The 27,017-nt window shown below is 36.6% G+C and overlaps 1 protein-coding gene across 6 annotated transcripts in view; it reads right to left on the bottom strand.

Annotated features, from left to right (window-relative positions):
* The window catches only part of FOXP4 (forkhead box P4), a 215,572-nt gene that overhangs the window by 88,054 nt on the left and 100,501 nt on the right, over nt 1–27,017 (bottom strand). For all 6 annotated transcript variants that reach the window (XM_070745335.1, XM_070745334.1, XM_070745339.1 and 3 more), the window contains exon 3: nt 18,546–18,635. In XM_070745335.1, coding sequence (XP_070601436.1) covers nt 18,546–18,635 — 90 coding nt within the window. The remainder of the gene's footprint in view (nt 1–18,545; nt 18,636–27,017) is intronic.

Here is a 27,017-nt window from a genome sequence, read left to right as displayed (position 1 = left end):
CTTATCGACAACCTACTGATTATTATTACAATTATCAACAATTAGAAAACTAAGAAAAGCATAGAATATTTTTCATGCTGCATCCATATTTGATTTTCCCTCCAGTAATCAGAAATACTTGAAGTGAAATATTTCATTAGGAAGAAAAATTTCAATCACTTGTATGATTAAATTACTATAGCCCAAACAAAATTCTAACTTTTATCTTCTAATTATTTTTCTTGAAATTCTTGCAGATATTTTAAAACATTGATATTATATAATATCATATTAGACAGAAATAAAATCCTCGATTATCTTAACGTGCAATTAAAAATGTCTGTTCCTCAGCAATAACCACTTGAAGAAAAATAAAAACTTAAATTTGATTAGGATTGTATCCATTCCATTTGCCTAATTGGGTATTTTAATTAAAGCCATTTACCATGTGGAGGAAATGAGTTCTTTTATCTTATGTTATTGATAGAATAGTCCATAAAGAGTTCCATTTTTAATGGACCTTAGGCTATATGCTAGCCCAGAAGATATAGGTGGGAGGAATAAGAAAATAAAAGAGCTGAAGATGCTTCTTAGATGAGAAGTGAAACATCTTCAAAGAAAAACAAGAAAGTCCAGTTGCCTCTTGCAAAACTATCTATGGGACAACCAGTACCTGGATGTTTGAGAATCTCCATAGACAAGAAAAAAAATGTATTTTCACCCTGGCAGTTCTTTCTTCTATTCCAAACAGCATTTAGGGGGACAAGGTTGTTTTGAATGCCTTTCTGCTCCAGAAATAATACAACTGATTTCAAAGTCAATCTATATTTCTAAAACACCCTACACATGTGCACACATAGTTAGCACATTGTGTTTCAAGAAAACTAACAATAATAAACTAAACTTCTATTAAAATAATCCTTAAAATATCATTGAACACTCTTGGAATATAGCCTACCTCCATTGTTATCAGAGCAAACACTTGCCTGTGTAACCTATTTTCTCCTTCCTCCCTGAACTCATCTGAAATACGTTCCGTGTGGCTCATATTGCATAACTCTCACCTTGATTACCCAATAAGGAATTCTTGAACCATAGTGGCTTCCAATGATAACTTAGATTATCAATTGTACACTTTAAATCCTGGAGATATATTCTAGATAGATAGGATAGATAGAGACAGATAGAATAGATAGACAGATAGAGATAAAGATATATGAATATATATACAATCTTTATGAAATGATCGTGGCAGAAATATTCAAGAATTGTTATGAAGTTGAAGCTTCAGAGGACAAGAAGTCCAGAGAAATGAGATAATATTAATAAGTGACATGGCCAGATTCTTCCCTGAAGGGGGAGGAGATATGTCATAATCAGATTTTCAAGACTCTGTTGTTAAAATCAATCTCAATAAAGTAGTTTTAGCTTTCCTATGGAGATCATTTCCTGGTCTGATCTAGCTAGTGGAACTGAGTAGCGTTTTCCACGCAAAGCTCTATAAAATTATATTTCAAATATTGTAATTGCTTTGGACTAGTTCAGTGTAGCTGCCAGTTATTACATTTCAATATTGGTGTTAAAAATAGTTAAGCATTTACACCTGGTCTTTTTGCATCTTCTCAACTAACTCACAGTACATAAATATACCTTAAATCTAATGCACTCAGCATATTTTCTCTCTCTAAACAATGTCATGGTCCTTCTTATAGTAGTTGTTGGCTAGGAATACAAAGAGCGAAGGAAAATGGAAGTTTGAGGATTTAAATTTTTAGGATAAAATTAATTTATTGTTTCTTCAAATGGAACATATCCTAGAAAAAGATCCAAACATGTCAGATGAGCTTTTCTCTATGTGCCTTCAACCAAAAGCAAGATTTTGAACCCAGATGTCATGAAATGGTGGAAAGATTTCCTGGTTAAGCTAGGTAGCATTCCTCCTTTGTGTCTTCTGTAAGGAATATCTATTTCTGATGGTAATTAGCTGTATGTTTCAAGCATTTCAGTGCTCTTGGAATAGATGCTTTGAAGTCACTTTGAGCACAGGAAAATGGCATATAAATTACTTGTACAAGGAATGTAAATTACTCTATTTCAGCCATGCCTTTCTCCAAGGAGGAAATGTCAAATGAACACTACAAGGAACAGGTCTCATATTTGGAGTACATTCAAGGAAACATTATCTGTTGCTTTCCCAAATGATGTATACAGTAGCACACATTTTTCATCTCATCCAGCATTACTTGTCATTAAGGATGCCCCAGCTCATTTTCCTTTCATTGAAGGCCATGCAATGCTTGTTGCCTCTTCTCTTCTCTCAATCTATTAAAAAAGAGAAAGGCTGCAACTTGGCACATGAAGCAGATCAACTCTGTCATCAGACCAGCAAGTGAGGGGGAAAAAAACCTGGAAGACATTCTTACCTTTAGATTTAATAGTTCTTGAAGCAGACAGAATTGCACCAGGGAATTTCTACACCCTTCTGTCCTGTCAGTTCAAGCAAGCAGGAGCTTGCTGACCTTTGGGGCATGTTACAAAGCTTATCTGTTTACTCAGGTTGCTGGCTTGAGGGAGGTGCCCCAAATTTCATTTGTCATTCTAGAAGTCACTCCAAGTTAACTTATGAGGTTATTTATTAACTGCCTTTGGACTTGCGCCAAGACTGCTGAAGAGGCACTGACAACCAGAATCAGTCAATGAATCAAGGCAATAGGACCTTGGTCCATCCTGACAAAATCCAGACTGCTTGAACTTCCTAATAGTAGAAAGAGACTAACAATGCTTATGATAATTGTAGCATTCCTCCAAGCTTTTACCTGAAGAGAGCTCATAGGAAATTAAATTTATCACAAGGACAGCAACAGCAGAAGAGACTTAATGAATTGTAGTGGAGTAATTAACATAAAGACTTGTTATTGTAACCTCCACAAATCTGTATTTGGCTAGTATATCAAGTTGCTGGTAGTTCATGCTTTATCTATCATAATGGCTGTTCCAACATGCAAGAAGCAATGAAAATCAGCAGAGAAATTTGGGTAACAGCAAATAGGAGAACAAGAAAAAATGCCGTTGATGCCCACTCTTTAAGAGACAAGCATCAGGATAATTTCCTTTTGCTGCTCATCAGCTTGCAATGTGCTCTGAATGAGAGTCTGTAATTAATTGCTCATCTGCATCCCCCATCTGAACTCTCCCCCCCCCCCAACCCCCACCACCACACCGTACATCCAGCTTGATACACGTTGGCTGGCATTTTCAAAATCGGAGGCATTCTAATTACCGGAGAGTTATAACACCTTCCATTTCGCGCCCGTCGGACTGACACCCTGTCAAGAGCAAAGAGACTTGCCAGAGGTTTTGACAACACTAATTGCCCCTATAATCTAAAAACACAAAGGAGAGGCGATTAGTCGAGGGCCGCAGCTCTCGATCCGACATGAGGTTTTCACAACGTTACAAGAAAACAAAAGCGGCGCCTTTTAGAGTGTGATGGCTGCTAACAAAGCAGAATTATATTTTCATACAAACCTTTGTCTACATCAAATAGCTTCCCCTTTTCTCTTAAAATGCTATGCTGACACCATGAATGGTGGGGGCTTCTTAGAGGAGGGTCATGAAGGAAGATATACATGAGCTATGATTCACACATTCCTGCTTCCTAGTTTACAAAGAGTTGATGGAAACGGTCACTAATCGTGATTAGATTCTTACTTTCACCTACCTTCTTTATCCTTCCCCAGTATGGGGATTCTCCAGTGTGCTGGACTTTAATTTTCCCAATGCCAGCCTACAGTAGCAGTTGCCATGCAGGCTGAGTACAAGAGTTGCAAACCAACAAATCTGGAGGGCTCCAGGTTGAATATGGCTGTTCTCAATTAGACTATATAAATTATATAAATTGTTGACATAACAATGTCTTTCTCATTTACAGAAAGAGTCTGTCCCTACCAAGTATCTGAATAGGCAGATTAATTGTACAACTCTAAATGTCTTAAAACGTGAATATCTGAAGGATGCCCTCTTCTATTATGACTTTATTTATCTAACACATTTATATAGCTGTCTGTCTCATAAGAAGTGACTCTGAGTGGTATAAAATTATACAGTAGAGACCATCCAAAGATATCTCCTTTATTTCTAAGGCTGTGCATCAGACATGCAAAAGAGGCCCTTCTGTATTATTGTCAAGCTATGAAATGTACAGTACATTTTATGGTGCAACAACTGATCTTCACTCATTTGTTTTAGCTGTGTATTCTGAAGGCACCTCCCTTCTACTGTGACTTTTTAAAAAACTTTTAAGTCTTATTTGTTGATAAATAATTTGAATATTTAAAATGAACAGAAAAGCAACTTTCAATCTTCCATACAACTGTTACAATTGTATTTATTGTCACTCCTCCCCCCCCATGAAGATTATATCACGTAGTTCTTCCATATATCCAACTCTTTTAAAATCCAGAAATCAATGTCATTTTTATCCACTTTCAGCAAAAAATTAATAAGGGGTTTACAGTTTTCTTTACATTAAGATGCAAACAAGTTTTTAAAATCCACTTTTACTAACTGCTAGTTCAGGGGTGTCAAACTCGTGCCATTACAATGGCATCATGTGATGTATCGGGACTTTCCCCCCTTTCACTAAACCAGGTGGAGCCAGCATGTGACACATTGGCCCATGGGGCACAAGTTTGATACTCTTGCTCTAGTTAGTTTTAATTTGCAAGCAAACAAGGAAGCCACACACACATCATTTTTTCAGGGTAACTATTTAAAAATATCTTCAATTTTGACTTAAACTTTCAAACCACTATTTATTAATTAAGCTCTCAGTAAGCCTTACACACAAGTCCAAACTCTAAGGAGGGTTGCAATTTCAGCTAGTTTCTGCACTACTAACATAAGTTCAAGAGAAATTAAGTTACTATGGAACTTTCTACTAACTAGCCCCAAGCCTACTTTTTAAATTTTACAATCTTAGACTCTTCTCCTAAAAAATTAACACTCTCAGCAACAACAGAAGCATTGTGTCTGTGGATAGAGATATGAATTTCTCTCTTCAATAATGGTTTGTCGGTATGGGTGTGTCATAGCTGGCATTTGGCAGACCATGAGCTGGGATAGTCAATGACTCACTTGTTGGCCTGTTGCCATTCTACAAAACTGCTTACTAACTGTTCTAGACTTATAACAAAGCTCTGATAAAGCATCAGAATGGAGATGCCTTTTCAAGATGCTTGAGCAGGAAGTCCATTATACCCTAATTAAAGACTAAATAACAAAAGAATAGCCTGTTTGTAGGTAGAAAGCAAGTGTCATATTAAGAAAGAAATAGCCCTATTCAAGTTTATATCAATCAGGATTTGCAAACACATGTAAGGGTGTAAGGTCATGCACAATACACCCAGATTAGCATATCATGTGCCAAACTCACCTATTCGACTGCAAACTTCCTCAGAGGTTCTGAAGGGGATTTCGATATTTACATTTGGTTGAAAGAGAGCAGAAGCCTGACTTTCAAAAAGCTAGAGAGTTCTATCCCATTCAGCCAGCCAAAAATACTAATTGGAAAGATTGTATATAAGTAGGCATACTTTTATAACTTATTTTGGCATCTTCACCCAAAGTTGTATAAATACCTAAGATATAAATTTGTTTGGAGGAATGGGGATGGAGAAATCAAGTGATTCAAGGAAATAATGCAATATCGAACATAGCATATCCAAGTTATAATATAACATATCATTCTGAGCTAAATCTTATTCCAGGGGCTGGCACATTTTTCCTACTTAAAAAATAATCTGTCATGCGGGACATAATATCATAAGAAGAGGTAAAAATTGTGGAAAGCTTTCTTTGGGTTTGTAGTGGAATCAGAATATTTTAAATTATTGTACTATAGCACACACATATAAGTGCCTACTAGGTAAATTTATACAAATTTGAGTCTTACTGTATTCTCTAATTATTATAAAAATGCACCTAACATTTAGTTGTTAATTCATTTATATTTTAAGAAACTTTGCACAAGTATTTTATTGATTTTTAATTGCTACAAGTTAAAGTAAAAATATTCTTAAACAGATGGCCTGAGATGGGCATCATACTCTTAATCCAAATGAAGCAAAAGTCCACTGAATTCTGGGATTCTAAGAACAGAATATGAACATTGTGGGAGATACATTAGCATCCCTGGACAAAAAAACCAGTGTGTTAAAGTTTCATGACAATCTCCTATGACACTGTTCAGATTTATCAGTGTTAAACCAATAGTTTATTACCCCGAATGACCAATGCAATGTAATTTTGTTTCATAATCTCTCTTTACCTACATTACCAATGTTCTGGATACCAAGCAAAAGTAAGAGTTGTAACCAAAAGACAGAACAAATAAAAAAGGAGGACGATCAAGGCATGGAAGATAATAAGAGAATCAGCTTTACTATGACCAACTAAAAGAAATATCAGCTGTACAAAACATATAGAGGAAGTCCTGTTTTTTCTCAAGTGAGTGAAGGTAGAAGGGCTAATATTGATCTGTCTTCATTACCCATTTCACTCAAGTTCAGATCAACAAAATACACTTTTCCACACCACTGGTCTCTTGCCACACAAACAAAAGAAAAGCAATTTCCTGCAGTTGCTCCAGACTTGCTGCTCTTTCCCTGTACTGTTCTTTGGTTACAAAAATGCCTTGAAATAGCACATTTACCCTGCAGTTTTCTTTCAGAAATGGACAAAATCTCAAGAAGAAAAGAGTGTTTCCCATTGCCAGAACTTTTTAAAATGGGCATAATCTTGCAACCAATTCATTCTCCAAAGTAGAATTTGGAAATGTTCTTTTGAAACCACATCATTGGCTCCTAGTCCATCAACTTCTATAGCCCAAATGGCTGGGGAAGATGGTGGAATATCAAATTCTACTGAAGCACAACTGCCAAAATAAATTGGGGGTGCAGTTTAAATTCCAATTCATTTGTGAAATGTATTGTGCCACCATTTCCTCCCATGTTGACTGTATGACTGTAACTTGTTGCGTATATCCTAAGATTTTTATTAATATTGCTTCTTCATGGCTTATTTGACCCCTATGACAATCATTAAGTGTTGTACCACATGATTCTTGACAAATGTATATTTTATTTTATGTACGCTGAGAGCATATGCACCAAGACAAATTCCTTGTGTGTCCAATCACACTTGGCTAATAAAAATTCTATTCTATTCTATTCTATTCTATTCTATAAGTCAGGATTGAGCCATCTTTTGATAGAGAAGAGTCCTATTTAACATTTTTGGGGGGAGGGGTGTGACTCAAGATCAAGAAATGGAAGTCATATTATGTATAAGGTAAAGTAAAAGCATTAACACATAAAAGTTGCAATCAAAATGACAGGTCATACCCAAGATAGGTAATTTTGCATGAAAAGTATCTTTTGTTGAGGGAAGTAACCTTGATCAGTATAGTTACAGAAACACTAGAAGTTCGCATTTTAAAATAGTGACTGGGACATTTTCATCTTTCAGAGATTACATGAAATAAATATTTTATATTTTAGTTTATATCCCGTAATATATTTCTAAACAAACAAACAGAAAAAAAGTAGAGTGAGTACAAATGTGCAACTACATAGACTATTAAAATTAAGTAATCTTATACAGAAAGAACCTGGTTTTCATAATTTGTCATCACTGCATAATTGAACTTCCAAGTGTAAAATACCGATTTAGGGATGTAGAGTGAATTACATTAGCATTATGCTCTCATATACATAAAATTCATAACATGCCAAAGGTCAGAATGGAGAGTTGAATTTCAGTGTTACTCCTGGAATTAATTCTGCTTTTTCTTTTAAACAATAAATCATCTAAGATAGAATTAATAATAAATCAGAACATGAAATTACCTCAGATTATCAAAATAAATATGGTAGATTCATTATCATTGAAATCTGATTGTTTCATCTCAGTTGAATATCAAAACTTTTTATGTTTACTTCAAATAGGCATTATCATTTTACCTAGTACCTGCCAGGTGATTCAAAGTACCGTAATTCAAAGGCCAAATGGATACTGACACTTTTCTACAAATTTATAATCTGATATAAGAAAAAAAAATTATACAGTGTTCCCTCGATTTTCGCAGGGGATGCGTTCTAAGACCACCCGCGAAAGTTGAATTTCCGCGAAGTAGAGATGAGGAAGTAAATACACTATTTTTGGCTATGAACAGTATCACAAGCCATCCCTTAACACTTTAAACCCCTAAATTGCAATTTCCCATTCCCTTAGCAACCATTTAGATTATTACTCACCATGTTTCTTTATTAAAGTTTATTTTAAAAATATTTATTAAAGGTGGACGAAAGTTTGGTGATGACATATGACATCATCGGGTGGGAAAAACCGTGGTATAGGGGGGGAAACCACCAAGTATTTTTTAATTAATATTTTTGAAAAACCGTGGTATAGACTTTTTGCGAAGTTCGAACCCGCAAAAATCGAGGGAATACTGTACATAGAGGCCTCCACCTAAAATTTTGAAACAAATATTGACTTTAAAATGGAATCATTAATAAAACATTCAAAAGTGTAATCATTGAAGTGGAAGCAGCAGCAAGCAAATGAGTGAATACCTCATACGAATGTGCATGTGATATGTGAGGACAAAGAGGAAAACAACTACAATTAATAAGAAATACAACAAATCAAGGAAGAAATAAAATAGCAGATAGCTAAGAATGCCAAGTAGAACTGTAAGGATATGTTCACTTGGTCAAAAAGAGAAGGAGAGGGGAGAGGAGGGGAAGGGAAGGGAGGGAAGGAGGAAAGGAAGCAAGTAATGAAGGAAGAGTTTGTAACTAATTTTAATGTCAAAATTTCAGAAATCCTAAATAAAAATCTATAAAACATTAAAGATACTTTTCCTAATATCACATGCATACTCACAGCTCACAATATAATGCAAATGATATAAATCTAGAGGATGTGAAATGTTCCTCTGAAACCAAAGGTTAGCAAATGGCTGTTTGGTTTCCCTTGAATTAATTTCCTTCCTTCCTTCCTTCCTTCCTTCCTTCCTTCCTTCCTTCCTTCCTTCCACCCTCCCTCCTTCCCTCCCTTTCCCTTCCTTCTTGTTAAAATACACACAATTTGTACCTAAATATGTAATTTATATTACACACATAATGTTCAAAGTGCTATTTAAGAACTTTTTTTACTCTAAGACAGATTTGAAAACAGCACTGTGAACTTTGAAAAAAACGTGACAAAACATTATAATTATTTTTCACACATTAATTCGGATTATATGCATCAGAGTTCACAAAGTTCAGATACACTGAATTTCCTCTATAATAAAGTTCCACAAATTATTCTAATCTGAGTGACCTTTTTCAACCACAAAAAAAAATAAAAATGCCTAAAGTTAACTCTTTTTCGTGGATTTTGCTTTACAGTAATTTTGTGACTTCTAAATAAAATAAACAGGCACATCACTTATTTCACTAAGCCACATACAACTATCAAACTGAAATAGATTCAATGTTTTAATACTTTTTGACTATACAAGCCTGATAGGGAAGTTTAGGCTTGGCAAGTTCTCGCCCACATCACCCAAAAAAATTACAATTGACAAGCAATGAGTGTTAAAATGAGACAATTTATATTTGAAAAGTTGTTCTGTAGGAAACTTCTCCATTTCAAACTTTGGACTAGAGTCTATCTATATATAGAAGGTAGCTTCCATCTATATATGGCTCCAAAACCAGATTCAATTTTATTCAATTTATTAAAATACCACTACAAGACATAGTTAAAGAGATATGAAAATAACGTATTTTGTCAAAACTTCATTTTTTTTGTTGGGGGAAACTGTTTGTTTGTTTAATTTTATTACTTAGATTTCTATGCCACCCTTCTCCATAGATTCAGAATGGCTTACAAAGTGAGAACAATACAAAAAGACGTAAGAGGAACCCATTAATTAAAACTGATCTAAATTTTGTCTAAAACCCCAGTTATTAAATGTTGGTATCTGATGTTATTATTCAGTAAGATCAACAATACAGTTTCGGTTTTTCTCAATATTCATGCATACACCATACAGTATTCATGCTACCAAACCTGAATAGAAAAGTTTTAAAATGCTACATTTGTTTTGCTTTCCTTCTTCTGCCACATCATATCAAATTAATGTGTTTTACACTTGCACTAAGTCTGATTTCAATATTAGAAAGCTCTACTTTCCTTTCTAGTCGTGCAGCTTGTTTTTAATACTTCCTATCCCCTTTGTAAAGGAAAACATTATAGTGGGTGGTTCAGGGACTACTGGACTGGAGAGTTCTCATTTCTTTCCACTCTATGGGCAAGAGTGGAAAACAATGATTGAAGCCTGTCGAGCAGGGTAGGAGGCAGGGCCAAAGTCTTGTTTTGTTTCTCTTACGCTCATGGAAACATACCTGCTTCATTTGGACTTGTCTTTGGCTGCAGAATTTATATAAAAGTTCAAATTCAAAATACTCTGAAGTTCTATAATCATTTTTTTACATATTCTATCGACAAGCCTACATTTTATTCTTAACAACAACAACAACAAACAAACAAACAACAACAACAGAGTTAGAAGGGACCCTGGAGGTCTTCTAGTCCAATCCCCTGCTTAGGCAGGAAACCCCACACTACTTCAACATCTTCTTAAAAACTTCCAGTGTTGGAGCATTCCTATTCAACAGATTCTTCATTCACACAAACACACTTTCTATCCGTTCTCCAACCTGAAGAAAACTCCTGGACAATCTCATCTACACCATATTCCCCTGTTAGATAAAATATATTTATTTATTTTAAAAAAGGTCTGGCTTAATCCCATCACTTCATTTCAATCCTCCTCCAGTAACACTGCTGGAGAATACGGAGGAGAGAGAAGCTGCTGAGTTTTGAGTTATGCCTGACTCACGCCTATAATTTTTACAAATGTTTTTGCAACACAAAAAAATGGGGAGGAAGAAGTGGGGAGGAAGGTGGGTAGACGCAGAGAGAACATTCGGCTTTGTTTACATTAAGAAAGTTATCAAGACAGACAGAAAAGAGACTGGAAAAGGGTGCACCAAGAGTGGTGGTAATGTAAAGAGACAAAGCAAAAGAACCATAAAAAATAAAAGAGGGAGAGAGAAAACAGACCAGGAACAAGGGAAGGTGAAATGGAAGGTAAACACATAATGACAGAATGAGACTAGATTCACACTTAATAATCCCTAAAAAAAATGAAAAGAAAATAGAAGGGGAGAAAAACAATAGGAAAAATATAGGAAATATGGGCATGTGTATTCACACAAAAATAAAAAGGAGAGAGACTCACAGATTACAGGAATCTGACTTCACCCATACTGCCTTTGTTCTTTAAATATGTTTTCCACTTAGTAACTGCATTTCCTTCCTGAAAAAGCTATTGGAAAAAGCTGACTGTTGGCTCAGGAGAAGTGCAGATGAATTATTGCTGTTAATATCAACAATGATTTTGCCTTCTTCACTTTCAGTTAAACTCATTAATGAAACCGGTGGCTTCTCTGCTCCCTCTGCCGAACGGCTCCTCCTTTCAGGTCAGGTGTGATGAAGGAGAAGGAAGAAGGAAGACAGACATACAGGGGGGGGAAATGTTTCTAAGTGGATCTGGATTCTGTCATGTCTCACAAACTTTTATAAGTTAATGTCATTTTATGGTGTTTTCAAGACTCTAGGAGGAAAAAAAACCCCAAGACGGTTAGCAGAAAACTCACAGTAGGAGTTCATTTGAAAATTATTGGAACAAGCAAAGTCACCATACAAGTGAAGCGAGAGTAGAACATGTGAGTTAAAACTATTTTTCCAGAATGGATTCTGATCTGGCTTAGCTTTACTTTACTAAGATGTAGAAAGTGGAGGCAACTCGGGGAGGGGAGAGGGTGTTCAAAGACAAGCCTTCTCTGAAAAGTGAATCTTGGCACAATGAACTTTAGTCTCGCTAATAATATCTTCATATGATCATGAAATGAATAATGCTGGGCATCAAGAAATCAAAATTTCTCTGGCTTTCAAAGGAACATAACACAGCTTCAGCTGCACAGTTTCCGAGGCAGACAGCCTCTATGAGAAATAAATAGAATCTGGTTAAAAAGGAAATGGGGCATATTCACTTGAGGACAGGGTGTGCGCATACAAAACGGAATGAGAAACCACAGACAAGATAATCCTCTTGTTTTGAGACGCACTTTAAAAACAAAACATGAGATCAAAACAAATATCAAGATTATCACAGGGTTTTTAGCCACCTGGAGCCTTCTAGATAATCAGAAAACAGGCTGCGATTTCTAGCAGATTTGAGAAGGAGTGCAGACTGATATATAGGTAGGACCTTCAGTTTCAGGATAGCACATATTAATTACTTTATTTTGCTAATTAAACCTGTGTGGCTCTAATAAAGTATCCTGCTCTTCGGCGATAAATTTAATTAGCCTAAAGGGAGAGTCCCTCCACACAGCTATTTAAAATTGTCACTTTCCACTCACTTGGGCTTCCCCTCCTTTTTTTCTGTTCCTCCTTTAGACCTTAATTTATGCTCATCTGGCAACCCTTTGCATATCCCAGGTCCACTACCCTGGCTGGTATGTACAATGACCTCTACTTTGGCAACGTCTCTGGGGACATTTGAAGCTGAAAAGAGGACAGTTTTACCATTTTAAATTTAAAGAGCAGGCTTGATGCTTGAGATGTAACTGATTCAGGGTGTAATTAGATGTTACAAAAGGCATAAAGTTGCTACCTCTTTCTGGGTCTCTTTCACACTCTTCCTTGTAATGTCGACAAAAGTGTGATGTGATGACATCATGCTATATATTTCTTCATTCCCACTGTAATCGCTAGGTATCACTTTAGGGGGGAGGGCAGTGCAGAACATGACAACATGATATTCCACACAATGTTAGATGCCAGAAGAGCAACAGCTTTGTGACTGTGATAATATTCTAGTTCCATAATCACATAGTGGGTAGAGACGGGAGCGTCAATACTTTCTGTTTCAGTTGGTGAGTAAAAATGTTTATATTTTCTACAATGTCATGGGCAAATAATACAACACCCTAGTTAGGCATGGCAGAATTTTATATATAAAAACTAAGATAAATTAAATCTCAATACTAGAAAACCTCAAATAACAGCCAATGATGCTGAGTTTTTACAAACCCAGTGAGGATTCATTCATTGCCTGTAGATTTAGTTTATAAATAAGTAAATCACTAAAGCCTCCATCAAATTGTAATCAACGCCAAGTGCATCCAATTTGTTTCTTAAGTAACATGACATAAGCAATTATCTATTGCTGATTTCTCGGATTTCTTTTTAATTTTCCAGTATAAGTTATAGACCTGGGACTTCCTGGTGGTCTCCCAAGAAAGTATTAGCCAGTTCAAATCCTTAACCTTTGTTAAGTAAATCATTACAGTTGTTAAGCGAGTAACACAGTTGTTAGGTGAACATGGCTTTTCTTGTCAGAAGAAGGTTGTAAAAAAAATGATCACATGACCCTGGGACACTGCAACCATCATAAATATGAGCCAGTTTCCAAGTGCCTGAATTTTGATCACATGTCCATGGGGATGCTATGAAGTATGAAGAACAATCCTAAGACAGTTTTCAAATGCCATTGAAACTCTGAACAATAAAAAAAACTGTTGTAAGTCGAGGACTACCTGCATTATTCATTTACTATTTAGATATAAATATGCACATGCATAAACCACAGATGGGACATTCCAGAAAATTCTACAGTATAGGAATGGTGGGTTGGTTTCCCGTACAATAAACAAGACAGTTATTTTTTATTATGTAATGATAATAAACCAAGCTGCAGTGGCACAGTGGTTAGAGCCCACTACTGCAGACTACTTCTGTTTAGGGTTGATCATCTAGGTCAGTGATGGTGAACCTATGGCACAAGGATCCATATCTGCTGGCACGCGAGCCATTGCCGTAGCTCAGCTCCAGCATGCATGTGTGTGCTGGCCAACTGATTTTTGTCTTGCACAGAGGCTCTGGGAGGGTGTTCTTGGCTTCCAGAGAGCCTTGGGGGGAAATGGGGGAGGGCATTTTTACCCTCCTCCAGCTCCAGGGAAGCCTTTGCAGCCTCAGGAGGGCAAAACAGGAGCCTACTGGGGCCACCAGAAGTTGGGAAACAGGGCGTTTCCGGCCTCCAGAGGGCCTCTGGGAGCTGGGGGAAGCTGTTTTTGCCCTCCTCGGGCATTGAATTATGGGTGTGGGCACACACACACTCTTTCGGCACCTAAGGGAAAAAACAGGTTCACCATCACTGATCTAGGTGTCTAGTGCAAAACTCAAAAGAGAATAATACATACTGGTGAATTTAAGAGTTGAGATTGGGATCCTTCTAACTGAACTATGCAGCCAGATTCTACTGATCACTGAAGACTGGAAGATGGCTCATAGGACAGTGATTGTTAAGAATGGCTCATAGGACAGTGATGGCGAAACTATGGCACACGTGCCATAAGTGGCACACGGAGACATATTGGTGGGCACGCGAGCTCAGGTCTGATGTGCATGCTAGACAGCTGATTTTCAGGCATTCTGGGTCCAGTGGGAGTTGGGAAACAAGCTGTTTCCAGCCTCTGGAGGGGTCAGCAAGGCCCATTTTTTTGCTGTCTAGAAATTTGGAAATGGGCCATTTCTGGGTTCCGGAGGGTCTTCGAGGGGGTGGAGGAGGCTGTTTTTGCCCTCCTCAAACTCCTAGAAAGGCTCCGAAGCCTGTGGAGAGCAAAAAAATGGGCCTTCCAGCCCAACCAGAAGTTGACAAATGGGCCATTTTCTACCTCCAGAGAGCATCTGGGGGTGGGTGGGAAAAGCCATTTTCACCTTCTCCAGGCTCCTAGAAAGGCTCTGAAGCCTGGGGAGAGCAAAAAAATAGGCATGCCATTGCATGCCGGGAGTGGGGGGATAATGTGTGAATGCGTGGGGGGGGCCTCATGGAATTATAGGTGTGGGCACACAGGTGCGCAACCCCCCCATGCTCCCCCCTTATGGCACTTGAACCAAAAGGTTCGCTATCACTGTCATAGGAGATCCAGGAAATTTTCGGCCTGTTGGTTTAATAACTGTTTCAGGGAACAGATCACCGTCCTTGGAGAGGGGCAGGATATAAATCCAATTTAATAATAATAATAATAATAATAATAATAATAATAATAATAATAATAATAATATAACAACAACAACAACAACAACGTATTTGAAACTACTATTAAAGATAAAATTATCAAGCATTTGGAGACACAGGTCTTGCTCAGGGATATCCAATATGGCTTCACTAAGGTATGTCTTGTATAACTAATCTATTAAAATTTGTTAACAAAGATGCAGATAAGAGCAAGCAATTAGATATCATCTACTCAGATTTTCAAAGTCTCTAATAAAATTCATCATCAAAGATTTCCCAGCAGGCTTGAATAGGAAAGCAACTAAAAATAGAAAAGAGGAGGAGAAAACCAAATCAATTTCTTACAATGGAGGAATGTAACTAATGGAATCCCACAGGTTTCTGTCCTAGGACCAGTGCTTTTTAATATATTTATAAATAAGAATGAAATGCCACTAGTAAAATAGCCAATTTTCCTGATTACATTAAATTGTTCAGAGTAGTAAAAATAATAAGGGACTATAAAAGAGCTCCAAAGGGATATCTGCACAATAGGATAGTGGTCATCAAAATAGCAGATGTCTCTCAATATGAGTAGATGTAAAGTATGTACGTTGCTGCCAAACATTATAATTACTTAAATAGACTAAGGAGATCAGAGTTAGTAGTCAGTGATGAGTAAGAGATCTTGAAGCAATGGTAAATAGTTCAATGAAGATGTTAACACAGCATGCATCTGTTGTAAAGGTCAACAATATTTTAGGAATAATATATTGAAAACAAAGATATCAATATTAGATACCAAAGATACCCTTTTGTAAATCAATTGTGTAACCATTCCTGCAATATTGTGTGTAGATCTGTTTGCTGCACCTTAAAAGTACATATTGAAGCTAGAAAAGGTTCAGAGGAAATGGACTAAGATGATTAAGAGATTGCTTTCCTATGTGGAAAAGTTGTAAAATTCAGAATTTTTAATCTAGAATGGAAGCAAATGAGAAGAGATATGATTGAAGTATATAGACCTTTGCGCTGTATAGATAAAATAGACAAAGAAAAGCTATTTTCTCATTCCCAAAATACTAGAACCAGAAGTTGCCTGCATTGTCTCCTGGAAAAAAATAGAAAAGGATTTTTTTCTTTTTACTATTTTTTTCCACTGCAGAATATCAGGTCACCTGTATTTTCTGATAATGTTCATCTCCATCCAAAAGAAAGTTCCTCATTATTAAAAACTTTAATTTTAATACTTTTTGATACCCCTAGTGGTTCTCATGGTTTTTATAATGAAAAGTAAATATAAGGCTTACAAGCAAAGAAGAAAACTGTCAAATTTCATTTAAGGTAGACCAGTCGTTTCTAAATTCTTCCCTGGTAGTAAATTTCTTGGTAGTAAGTTTTAATTATTTAAATCACTGCAGTATAATGGTGCAGAAATGTTTAAAAAGTACAATAATATTAAAAATGCCATCATATCCCCAATGGTTGAAAAATTGTTTTATAGATAAAGAGATTCTAATAGCAGGCATTACAATTATTTTTACAGACAGTCAAAACTGCACATTATCAACGAGTGACAATACTGAACTGGCTTAGAACGTGAAAGACAAATTCTCTGTAGCTACAAAACTTCCACCTTGCAGAAAGCATCAGCACAATAATAGTTTTCCTCACCTCTATAATGAGTATAATGAGAATCATGATAACGCTCTATATCAGAGGTCATCAACCTTAAAAACTCGAAGAGCCATTTGGACCTGTTTCCCAGAGGAAAAAAACCTGGGTGGGTGTGGCCAACTCAATGTCACTCACTCCCACCAAGTCTCATGACACACACCCCCCCACACAACCACGTAACTCAGGTTTTATGCCTATGTTTTCTTTTCTATGGGAAACGGATATGCGCAGGGAGACCCTCCAGCTGTGGAGAAGCCAGAACCTTTCTTCTGGAAGCGAGAAGGCATGGAGGGCTGGTGGCTTCTCGCTTAAGGAGGGTTTTTGGACATGGATTGTCTCCTGCCCTAAGGATCTAGCCATAGAAACATAGAAGACTGACGGCAGAAAAAGACCTCATGATCCATCTAGTCTGCCCTTATACTATTTTTTGTATTTTATCTTAGGATGGATATATGTTTATCCCAGGCATGTTTAAATTCAGTTACTATGGATTTACAAACCACGTCTGCTGGAAGTGTGTTCCAAGGATCTACTACTCTTTCAGTAAAATAATATTTTCTCATGTTGCTTTTGATCTTTTCCCCAACTAACTTCAGATTGTGTCCCCTTGTTCTTGTGTTCACTTTCCTATTAAAAACACTTCCCTCCTGAACCTTATTTAACCCTTTGACATAGTTAAATGTTTCGATCATGTCCCCCCTTTTCCTTCTGTCCTCCAGACTATACAGATTGAGTTCATTAAGTCTTTCCTGATACGTTTTATGCTTAAGACCTTGTACCATTCCTGTAGCCCGTTTTTGGACCCGTTCAATTGTATCAATATCTTTTTGTAGGTGAGGTCTCCAGAAATGAACACAGTATTCAGTCACCTTGCCCTGTGCACCGCATCCCCACAGCTCTTTGGCCGAGCACGGAGAACATAAGCTCCAGCCTGAAGCAGCAGGAAGTGAAGGAAGTGAAACCTTACACATAAATGTGATGTGAAGGCAGGTACAGGGCGTCTTCGTTCCTGCACTAAGGCCCCCATGTCCTTCCTCCTTCTCCACTCCTCTCATGTGGGGGGAGGCATGGCAAGGTGATGGCTGGATCCTTAGGCCAGGAGAGAAACTGCGTCCAAAGACCCTCCTTAAGTGAGAAGCTGCCCGCCCACCACGACTTCTGCTTCCAGAAGAAAGGTTCTCACGGCTCCACGACTTCCAGAAGGAGGATCTCCCTACGCATGCGCACCCTCCTGGCCTTTCCATAGCCATCCAGGGAGTCATGAAAGGGGGAGGAGGGTCCCCCAAAGGGAAGCCTATACAAGGGGGGTGGCTATGTTCCTCAACTAGTTCTGAAAAATCAGCCCTGGCGACTTCTCCATTCCTGCCGTCACCCTTACCTTTTCAGGCCAGGCGAGGGAGAGGAGGGCGAGGTCAGGCAGTGATGGGACAGGGAGCCACAGCAGGGTCTCCAAAGAGCTGCATGTGGCTCCAGAGTTGTGGATTGCCGACCCCTGCCCTATACCATAAAATCATGGCAATGAAAAGCATGCCAATAATATTAACATGGCAAAAATACCTTTCAATCGCTAAAGAGTTTACAGAATTAATGCTTTTTGAAAGCTATACTAAGGCAGCTCAGATTTTCAGATTTGAAGTAGAATTTTAAACATTCTCATATCCTATTACATTTAATAGCAAGTACCCACATTTTCACCGTCCCTTACCTGAACAGCTGGCTGCTTGTTTTCATTGCTGGTAGGAGAGGTCAGTCCTGTTGCCTGCTGCAGAAGGAATTGCCTTGCCACCTGAAGAGCCTTGATAGAAACAAATGCAGGACAGAATAAAGGGGAAAAAGTTACACTCTCTTTTCAGTTTTCTTCAAAAGCAATAAACTACAATAACTATGTACATGTTTAAGCTATCAGTGTAGGGAAGGGTCCCTAAAAGTCTGTATGATCGATAAAAGTGTAGACTTAATTCAAACAGCATGATTCCTACATAGTGATGTAATTTTGTGAAGTATTCTCTTATGTAAGAAGAAATACATCTTCAACCCTGAAATATCCTAGAGCTCACAGAATAATCTGACAATTTCAAAATGCTGCATAATGCTGCTGAATGGAAATAGACTGGATTGGCAAACTCAATGGGAATACCCTGGAACACCCAACAAACAAATCAACAAACAAAATGTACATACAACGTATTATATTCGGGGGGGGGGGGACTTCAATAGATTATCTGACAGATGGACTCTATTGATGCTTTCTTTCACTGCACCCTACTTCCTATGCAAAGCCCATTCAAGATAAATGTCTATGAATTCTGCTAGCCTCAAAGGAAAAAGGCAATTGAATCAGATTAAGAATAGGAATTCTTAAATGAACCATTAATTTATACTTCTCAAGGAAAGATCTGAAAATGGTTTTCTTTTCACTTATGCACTACTCTCCTTCATACCATATACTGTACTTACCATTTCCATACCTTTCCTAATGCAATGCATTGCTTAGAATAGTTCATTTTATCTACAAAATATGTACTATATTAGGATAAAAGTTAAAATTATAATTATGGATTTATTTAAGATGATACATAACTGTGGATTGAATGGCATGCAATGCACCAATCTTTTATTCAGACCATTAATATCTCAGAAATATATTTAAGCTTCATGCTAATGTTCTCAATATATGTTCTGCATATGGATATAACATATGACTCAAGGCAGTGTGAATTTGGCCACAGTTACTTCTAAAACTGTTTCAGTAAAAAGGGCATTGCTAAAAATGCAGAAAAATAAGAAATGTGCAACAGCATGAGGGGCTGTATTATATTTTAGACACATAGTATACTTCGAATGTAGCTTAGATAAGTGTAACTTAGTATCTATATACATTAAAAATATTTATCTTTCTCTCTGATATGTATAAAGAGTTTAAAGCTATCTGAAAATAATTTTCTACTGTAAATTGACAGCATGCAACTAGAAGAAACATGTTGATTACCAACATGAAAGCAGCTTTTAACTTAGCAAGTTCTCATTAAAGCAAAGAAAACCAACTGTGGCCCTCTATCAGATGAGAGCGCACTTTCAAGAAAAGTCTCCATTTATTGTGTATGATTATTTATTGGACAGATACCCACAGACTCACACAAAAAGCGTTACTCAGTTTAAATCCCAATTCTTATACCATCTCAATTTTTATGTGGTTTGGCAAATCACTGAGCTCTCAAATCAGATAATCTCTCTGTCTCTGTGTCTCTCTCTCTCTCTCTCTCTCTCTCTCTCTGTGTGTGTGTGTATTTCAAGGAATTTGAAGCTAAACTCTCACTCGCTCTCTCTCACACACATACGCATCCATAAAATAATTAGAAGAAATATTGCCTTTTTCTAATGGGGGGCCTGGATAAGATTAATACCTCCACGCAGTATGAAACACCATGCTAGTTAAGGAAAATGGAGATTATTATCTATTATATTAAGAAAGCAATGTTAAACCACTCTATCATTATAAAAACAATAATAACAGGATGTGTCTAGGACTCTAAGTAGTCAATGAAAAGTTCAATTTACCCTATTTCTTTGGCCTAACAGAGGATTATCTTTGCTAGACCAAAGTGTAAGGACGGGTGAATGAAACGAGCCATTAATTCTCTTAAATTCTCATTTTATATACATGAATCAACTTGTGCCCTATCAAATGTTCAGTTCCCAAATGGAACACAACTGTATTCTGGAGCTTCAGGGACACAAGATCTTCAGGAAGGCAGTATGGCTGGATCTCCTTTTAAAATCCTGATAGCCACTCAGGAAAAAAAAGAAAGGGGAAAGGTGCGCATAAAGCAGGAAACTTGTGAAAGAATGCAAGCATTTAAAAGTGTGCCCTGGTGTTTCAGACTGGAGGGGCTGTCCCCAGAAAGTTGGTGGGGAGGAAAGCATACCGAGAAGAGGAGTTCCATTCAGGAGCCAGCAGCAGAGGACTGCAAGCAGAGAATAAATTCTAGCACAAACAAACCCGCTCCCAAAGCCCCATTTCCTCATGCGTTCCTTATTTTTGCTTTGAAAAGAATTTCATAAAAAAAAATTTTGGTACATTTCTGAACAACAAAGTCATTGTAGCCCTGCCTGCAAGACAGGTTTTTATTACAGCACAGAGACAAGAGGGGGGAGCACAGGGTAGAGGTCGGCGGGTCATAGCCCAGCTTGGCGGTGCTGCAAACAGCATGTGGGTTCCACTGAGCTGTCAACACTGCAGCCGTAAATCAAGGCTCTGGCTTCCAAAGGCCGGCTGTGCTCTCCCTGCTCAATAGAGGCACTTGCAGGGTGTGTCCCAGAGAAAGAGTCGCTTGTTAATTTTCCACATTTCCAGCCATAAAGAACAAAGTTACTTTCCGTCAGGCCTTTAAAATCCTGCATACACTACCGTACTTTCTCTGTTTGCAGGAACAGCTGATTTTCTACACCAATTATTACTTACAGTTTAACTACGCATACGTACAAGAGAAACATTGCAATGTACTATCAAAAACTAAAACCATCGGATTTGCAGTGAAGAAACACAAATAGGGAATATGTCATTTTAGAAACGTACTGCAGAAATATATGTACATACATAAAGTTGCATACAGAGCACACTTTGGAATTGTTTTTTTTTAAATATATACTGTATTCCATCTATGAACACAGAAGCTTAATATTTCTAAAATTAATTTCAGGATTCTATAAGAATATAATTTAAAAAGTTTACCAATTAAGGATGTTAAAATTCAGGATCACTACACATACATAAAATTCATGTATAGATTTTGATTTAAATCTGCTATATAGCAAACATAATTAATATTTACTATTACTGTTAAATGGACTAATTTGTATTTTATGCAAATTTACTGAAAAAGCAAATCTTTTGCAAAGTACCCCTTAAAATTACAAGTTATGAATATTTATTATTCATAGAATGGTTTCTTAGGAAAATCAGGTATTTTATTAAAACTATGCTAAGTACTAAAAAGGATAATGTTTCTTCTACACCTTTAAAGCAGTTGAATGACTAAAGAGTAAGTTTACTGATAATTTCCCTTGTTTGCACAGGTGCCCATAGCAATCAATTTCTGACCCAATTCACTACATTCACTACAGTAATTTTAGATGCTGTATAAAAATCTAAAACGTAACTGTCAATTTAAAGTAACTTTAAAATCATGTTTATAAAATATAAAAGTAAAGCCAAAGATCACATCCAATTTGAGGCTTTCAACAAGTACGAAAAATATCACAGACAATACATTTAAGTCCCTAAATCTAAATTCACTGTTTTTCTTTTCTTCACCCCCCCTCCCCCAGTTAATAGTTTTATTGTATTATAAAATGCAGGTAATACTTTATAGAATATAGATAGTGGCTGAATGTAGTGGTATTTATACAATAGCAATTAAAATGATTAACATTGTGATGATTTAGATAAATTAAACCTTTAAAAATGAGAAAACTTTACAACAAACTTAACCATGATTTCTAAAATATAATGAACTTAAGTTCGATTAACTGTATAATTAAACTGCTGCAAAATGCAATGAATTGCTATACAATATGAGAAAGGTTTTGATTTGTGAGCTTAATACTAAAATCTCCACTATATTGTTAGCTGTTGTTATTTATAAATGTTAGAAGGGGAAAAAACGATAAACAGAAAAGAAAATCTCAACAGTCAATTCCTGGGGAAGGGGGAAACAAGTGTAAATAACTAAATAAACCAGGGAGACTGACATTGCCATTTTATGGAATAAAATTTATTTTTTTTCATTTATTTTTTCTACTGTTACATAGGTGCAAGACAAAATAAGAACAGTAAAAAAGAAACCCACCCCCCTCCTTCAAAATTCAACAGTCTGAAGTTTCAGTTGCACCACCTGGCTTTCGAACAACGGTGGGAATTGTTAATTTCTGTGCACTATAACTGTATCCCAAACAACTTATTTTTCTTTTAACAGCACGTTGAATTAACTTTTGCCAAATGCTTGTTTTCCTTTGCTTAAGGAAGGCAAGTCAATTCAAAACAGTCGGATTTCATTCACGATAGGTTGTAGTGACCTGCCTTGGATTCATACAGCTCTGTCACACTGTTGACTAAACCAGAACCTCTTAAAATATTATTTGCCCCAATGCAATAACTTCCAGGGTCACTATAAAGTACATCAGGCACTCTGCCGAAAGAAAAAAAAATCTTCAAAAGGGATATGACTACTTTTTAACAGGAGTAAGGATCATGGACCAAACAAATCAAACGCTTATTTGTCAAAAATCTTCCACTGAAAAAACTCAGTCTTTAATAATAATAATAATAATAATAATAATAATAATAATAATAATAATAATACTTTATTGGACTTGTATGCCGCCCCTCTCCGAAGACTCGGGGTGGCTCACAACAACAATAAAACAATATAGCAGTAATACTTCCCATGTCTGCTTTTCAATTCCTAAATTAATTTAACCAAAGTTTAGAACAAATTCTGAGCAAGTCTAGGAGAAAGGGGTTATGTCACAGCACAAATGCCATACTGATTGGAAAGGTGGCTTGCTAGCAGAAACTGTGATGCTGCAGCCAGCTGTATAAAGTCTCCAAAAGACCCCATTTTAATTGCATTAGCCACCCAATGGGAGCATTGTTCCCACAAGGACGGCAAGGACTGCCTCCTGTTTTATGGGCTTTGGGAACCCTGTAAAGACAGTGTGAGTTTATTAAGTTGGTCGTGGCTTGTGCAAGAAGAATACAACTTGTGACGAGTGCCAGAACATGTCAAGAGGGCACCAAGCCATCCTGGTACACAGGAGGCAGCATAAGGCCTGGTGCTTGATTGTGGGGATGAACAGCATGGTGCACAAGAGCCAAGAGAATTGTGAACAGAATGGAGAGGCCCACCCCATAGGAGCTCTCATGGGGGAATTTAATTCACTCCCTGCTGACTCTCTCACTTTGTTGTGCTCTGAAGCACGAAATTACAAGATTTACAGAGGGAAAAAATGACATGGCTTTACAGTCTCAGGGTCCCCTTGTGACAATTATGCAGTTCACCCACAGATATACTTCCTTCCCTCCCTCAGCTACAATCAACAAAGGGAGAAGAAGAAGAAAATAGAGCATTCAATGATAGGAATCAGCTGCATAGGTAGCTCCAGGTTCCAGAAAAGTTGGGGTTAGAATTGTTTTTTCCAAAATATGCTAAATGAATTTCATCGGAACAGTTGACAAACATTTGTAATTATGTCACAAAGCACATATGCCTCTAATACACACAAATCTATAATTAATGTACACATTATTGATTTTATTTACATATTGGCTTATATGCCGTTCCTATCACAGACATCCTATTCAATTAATGGCCAGAGAAACTGCTGGTGACTACGAATTAGCCACAGTCTCCTTTCAAACTAATAAATGAGGTTTCAAGATCTGTCAAAATTTGTTTCAAGTTTAGTACTTTTCTCTAATTTTTAAAATTATTTTCATCTGGTTTGATAATTTCTAAGACGATCAGAGTCATCTTGTAGGAGAGGTTGGTGGCATAGAAATGTAATAAATAAATACATTTTAAAAGTCAACCAGCATGTGATCAGCAGACTAGATTCACTTGATTCAATTTTTAAATATAAAATTATTAAATAATTTCTATGCTGCCTTGTGGCTGATGTTTTAAATTGTTATACTGTATAGAAATAATTTAATAAGTTAAAACAGAAGCAAAAAATGTTGAGGATTAAAATGCAGGTTCCTTTTGAGCAATCAGTGACAGCACATTAACAAGCAATATTGCAAACATGAAAATAAATAAATTTTCAATCAATATTATTTAAAAATTAACTATGCAGCATGAATTATATGGAGGTAAATTTATATTATTAGTAATTAATTTACAAAAAATGAAACTTGCCAATTCTTCAGATTTTCTATTTTAATCTTTGAAATCGATGTGTCCATTTGCTCCTTCCTTGCTGAACATATCTCTATTTAATTTATATATTTTTAAGAAGAACATAGGTTTAATGAGAGAGAAATTAAGAGCAATACCATAATAATGCTAAGATAATTAAAGAATAAAAGAAAGGGAAATTTAGATTTCTTGATAGCAGGACTCCCAAGATGCCTTGCTCCAGTAGTGAGTTCTAAATCCCATCGCTACCAGTTTGCATGGGTGGAACGCATGCACAGAAGTGTCCCGGGTGGGTGGGCGGAGCCTCCCACCACCACGCTATCGGTTCACAGAACCGGGCTGAACCAGGAGCAACCCACCACTGTCTTGCTCTGAAATACTTACTTTAGCAGTGCACAACTAAACAAAGATCAAGTGTCTCAACATACAACTTATTGGTGAAGAGAGATGAGTTTCAGGCAACAGAAACACTTGGAACAAACCAGGCTAATATATAAGGGGAAGTGCAAGTGGGAGTTCTAAATATGAAAGTGATGACCTGATCTTTTATTATGCAATTTTCAAACAGAGCATAGAATTTACAGATAGTGAGCATTGTAAGAAAAGGGCTATAGTCTCTATCTGTGCCAGATTAGTGAAGAAAATGTTAAACTGACATTAGGAGAAAAGCTGGCATTATTTGATGACTATCTAATTTTAAAGCACTTATCTTGCAATCCTTATGCTGGTATCAAATGTATCTGCATGCAAACAAGAGAGAGGGGGGAAGGGAGAGAAGGAGAGTGATAAAAGAGGAATTCCGTAGGTTAGTAGCCTAAGGGAAGTCTTAGATCTTCTCCTACAACACATCCTTCATAGTTTCCGTGAATATACTTGAGGGAAAATATATTTAATCATAGTTCAGTTGTGGAAATTATTTTACCCTTACCAAGAATATTTGGAGGGAACATTTTGTGAAGTTTACAAACAGTGGGAATGTTCCTGAAAGAAAAGAAACAGAATATAAAAGTGCCATTTATAAAGGTGAATGTAAGATAGATAGAAGGAATATCAAATAACAAGGGATGTAGATCCATGTAGTCCATCGTTTTGCTGATCCCCAAGGTATCTTTAATAACATTTTAAATTCTTTCTTTGTGATTACTGTTATTAAATGAGCATAGTTGCTAATAGTTAGATTGGTCCACAGAAAGAAAACACTAATTGATTACTGATTAGGGAGTCAAATTGGTGCATATTAACAAGCAAAAGATGAATTACTTGATAGAATTAATAAAATTGAGTTATGCCTATACAACTGAAAAATAATAAAAAATCTAGATAACAGAGATTAAAAACAAAATTCAAAAAGACAGAGTCAAGCGTTACAAAGCCAAGAAAGATAGATATTAATAATCTAGATTCTATTAAAATTGTCCTGTCTGTTTTATAAATAAAAATTAAATTCTGAAATATCAACATTTGCAAAGGAAAAAAATTAAGCATTTTAAAACAATTAAAGCAACAGTGTACAGTCGGAACCTAACTACAGGCATTCCATATCTTAAGTACAAGAGAGAGTGTTAAACAAATTTTAAAAGGCCATTGCAAATTGAAAGAAGGATAATGAGAGTAAAGAATTCAGAGCTGAAAGAATGCTGTAAAACATCTAATTATGAAAAGATGGAAAAACAACTACAAGATGAAATAGAAGATATCTAAGGGAGAGTTTAATGATTATGAACATTTCTAACTGATTTTTGAATAAGGCTAGACATGGATCAAGAAAGTGACATAAAATCAAGGTGTTATACTGCCTACTCTCAAACTGATTGTCCTATGGGAAATGAACTGTCACAGAAAAGTTATTCAATATGTAGCTCTCACAAAAGAAAAAAAACCCTTAACCATCACCCCTATAGAACTGTCCAATTTAGCAACACCTCAACATATACTGGAAATTATATACCGTAAGTACTGGCCAACAACCCAAAGTGCTGAGAATCGGGGTAGGTTCTATTTATCTTCCCCACCAGTTCGCATTGCGATGGAAGTGCATGTTTTGCATGTGCGCATCCCCATGTGCAATTTTGCTTCCACACATGCTCAGTAGCTTGAAATCAGCCCAAAACACAGCTAAGCAGCTGATTAGCTGATTAGCTGAGCTTCACAAGAAGGAATACAGGTCAGTATAAAACCGGGGGGCGCAAAGGAGGTCACTCTTTCAAGGAGCAGAACAGGAAAAACCTTCCAAAAAGTAAAAAAATGAAAATAAAAAA

This window comes from Erythrolamprus reginae, chromosome 3 (assembly GCF_031021105.1).
Source record: "Erythrolamprus reginae isolate rEryReg1 chromosome 3, rEryReg1.hap1, whole genome shotgun sequence".
Classification (NCBI taxonomy): domain Eukaryota; kingdom Metazoa; phylum Chordata; class Lepidosauria; order Squamata; family Dipsadidae; genus Erythrolamprus; species Erythrolamprus reginae.
This window is presented reverse-complemented; position numbering and strand designations above follow the sequence as displayed.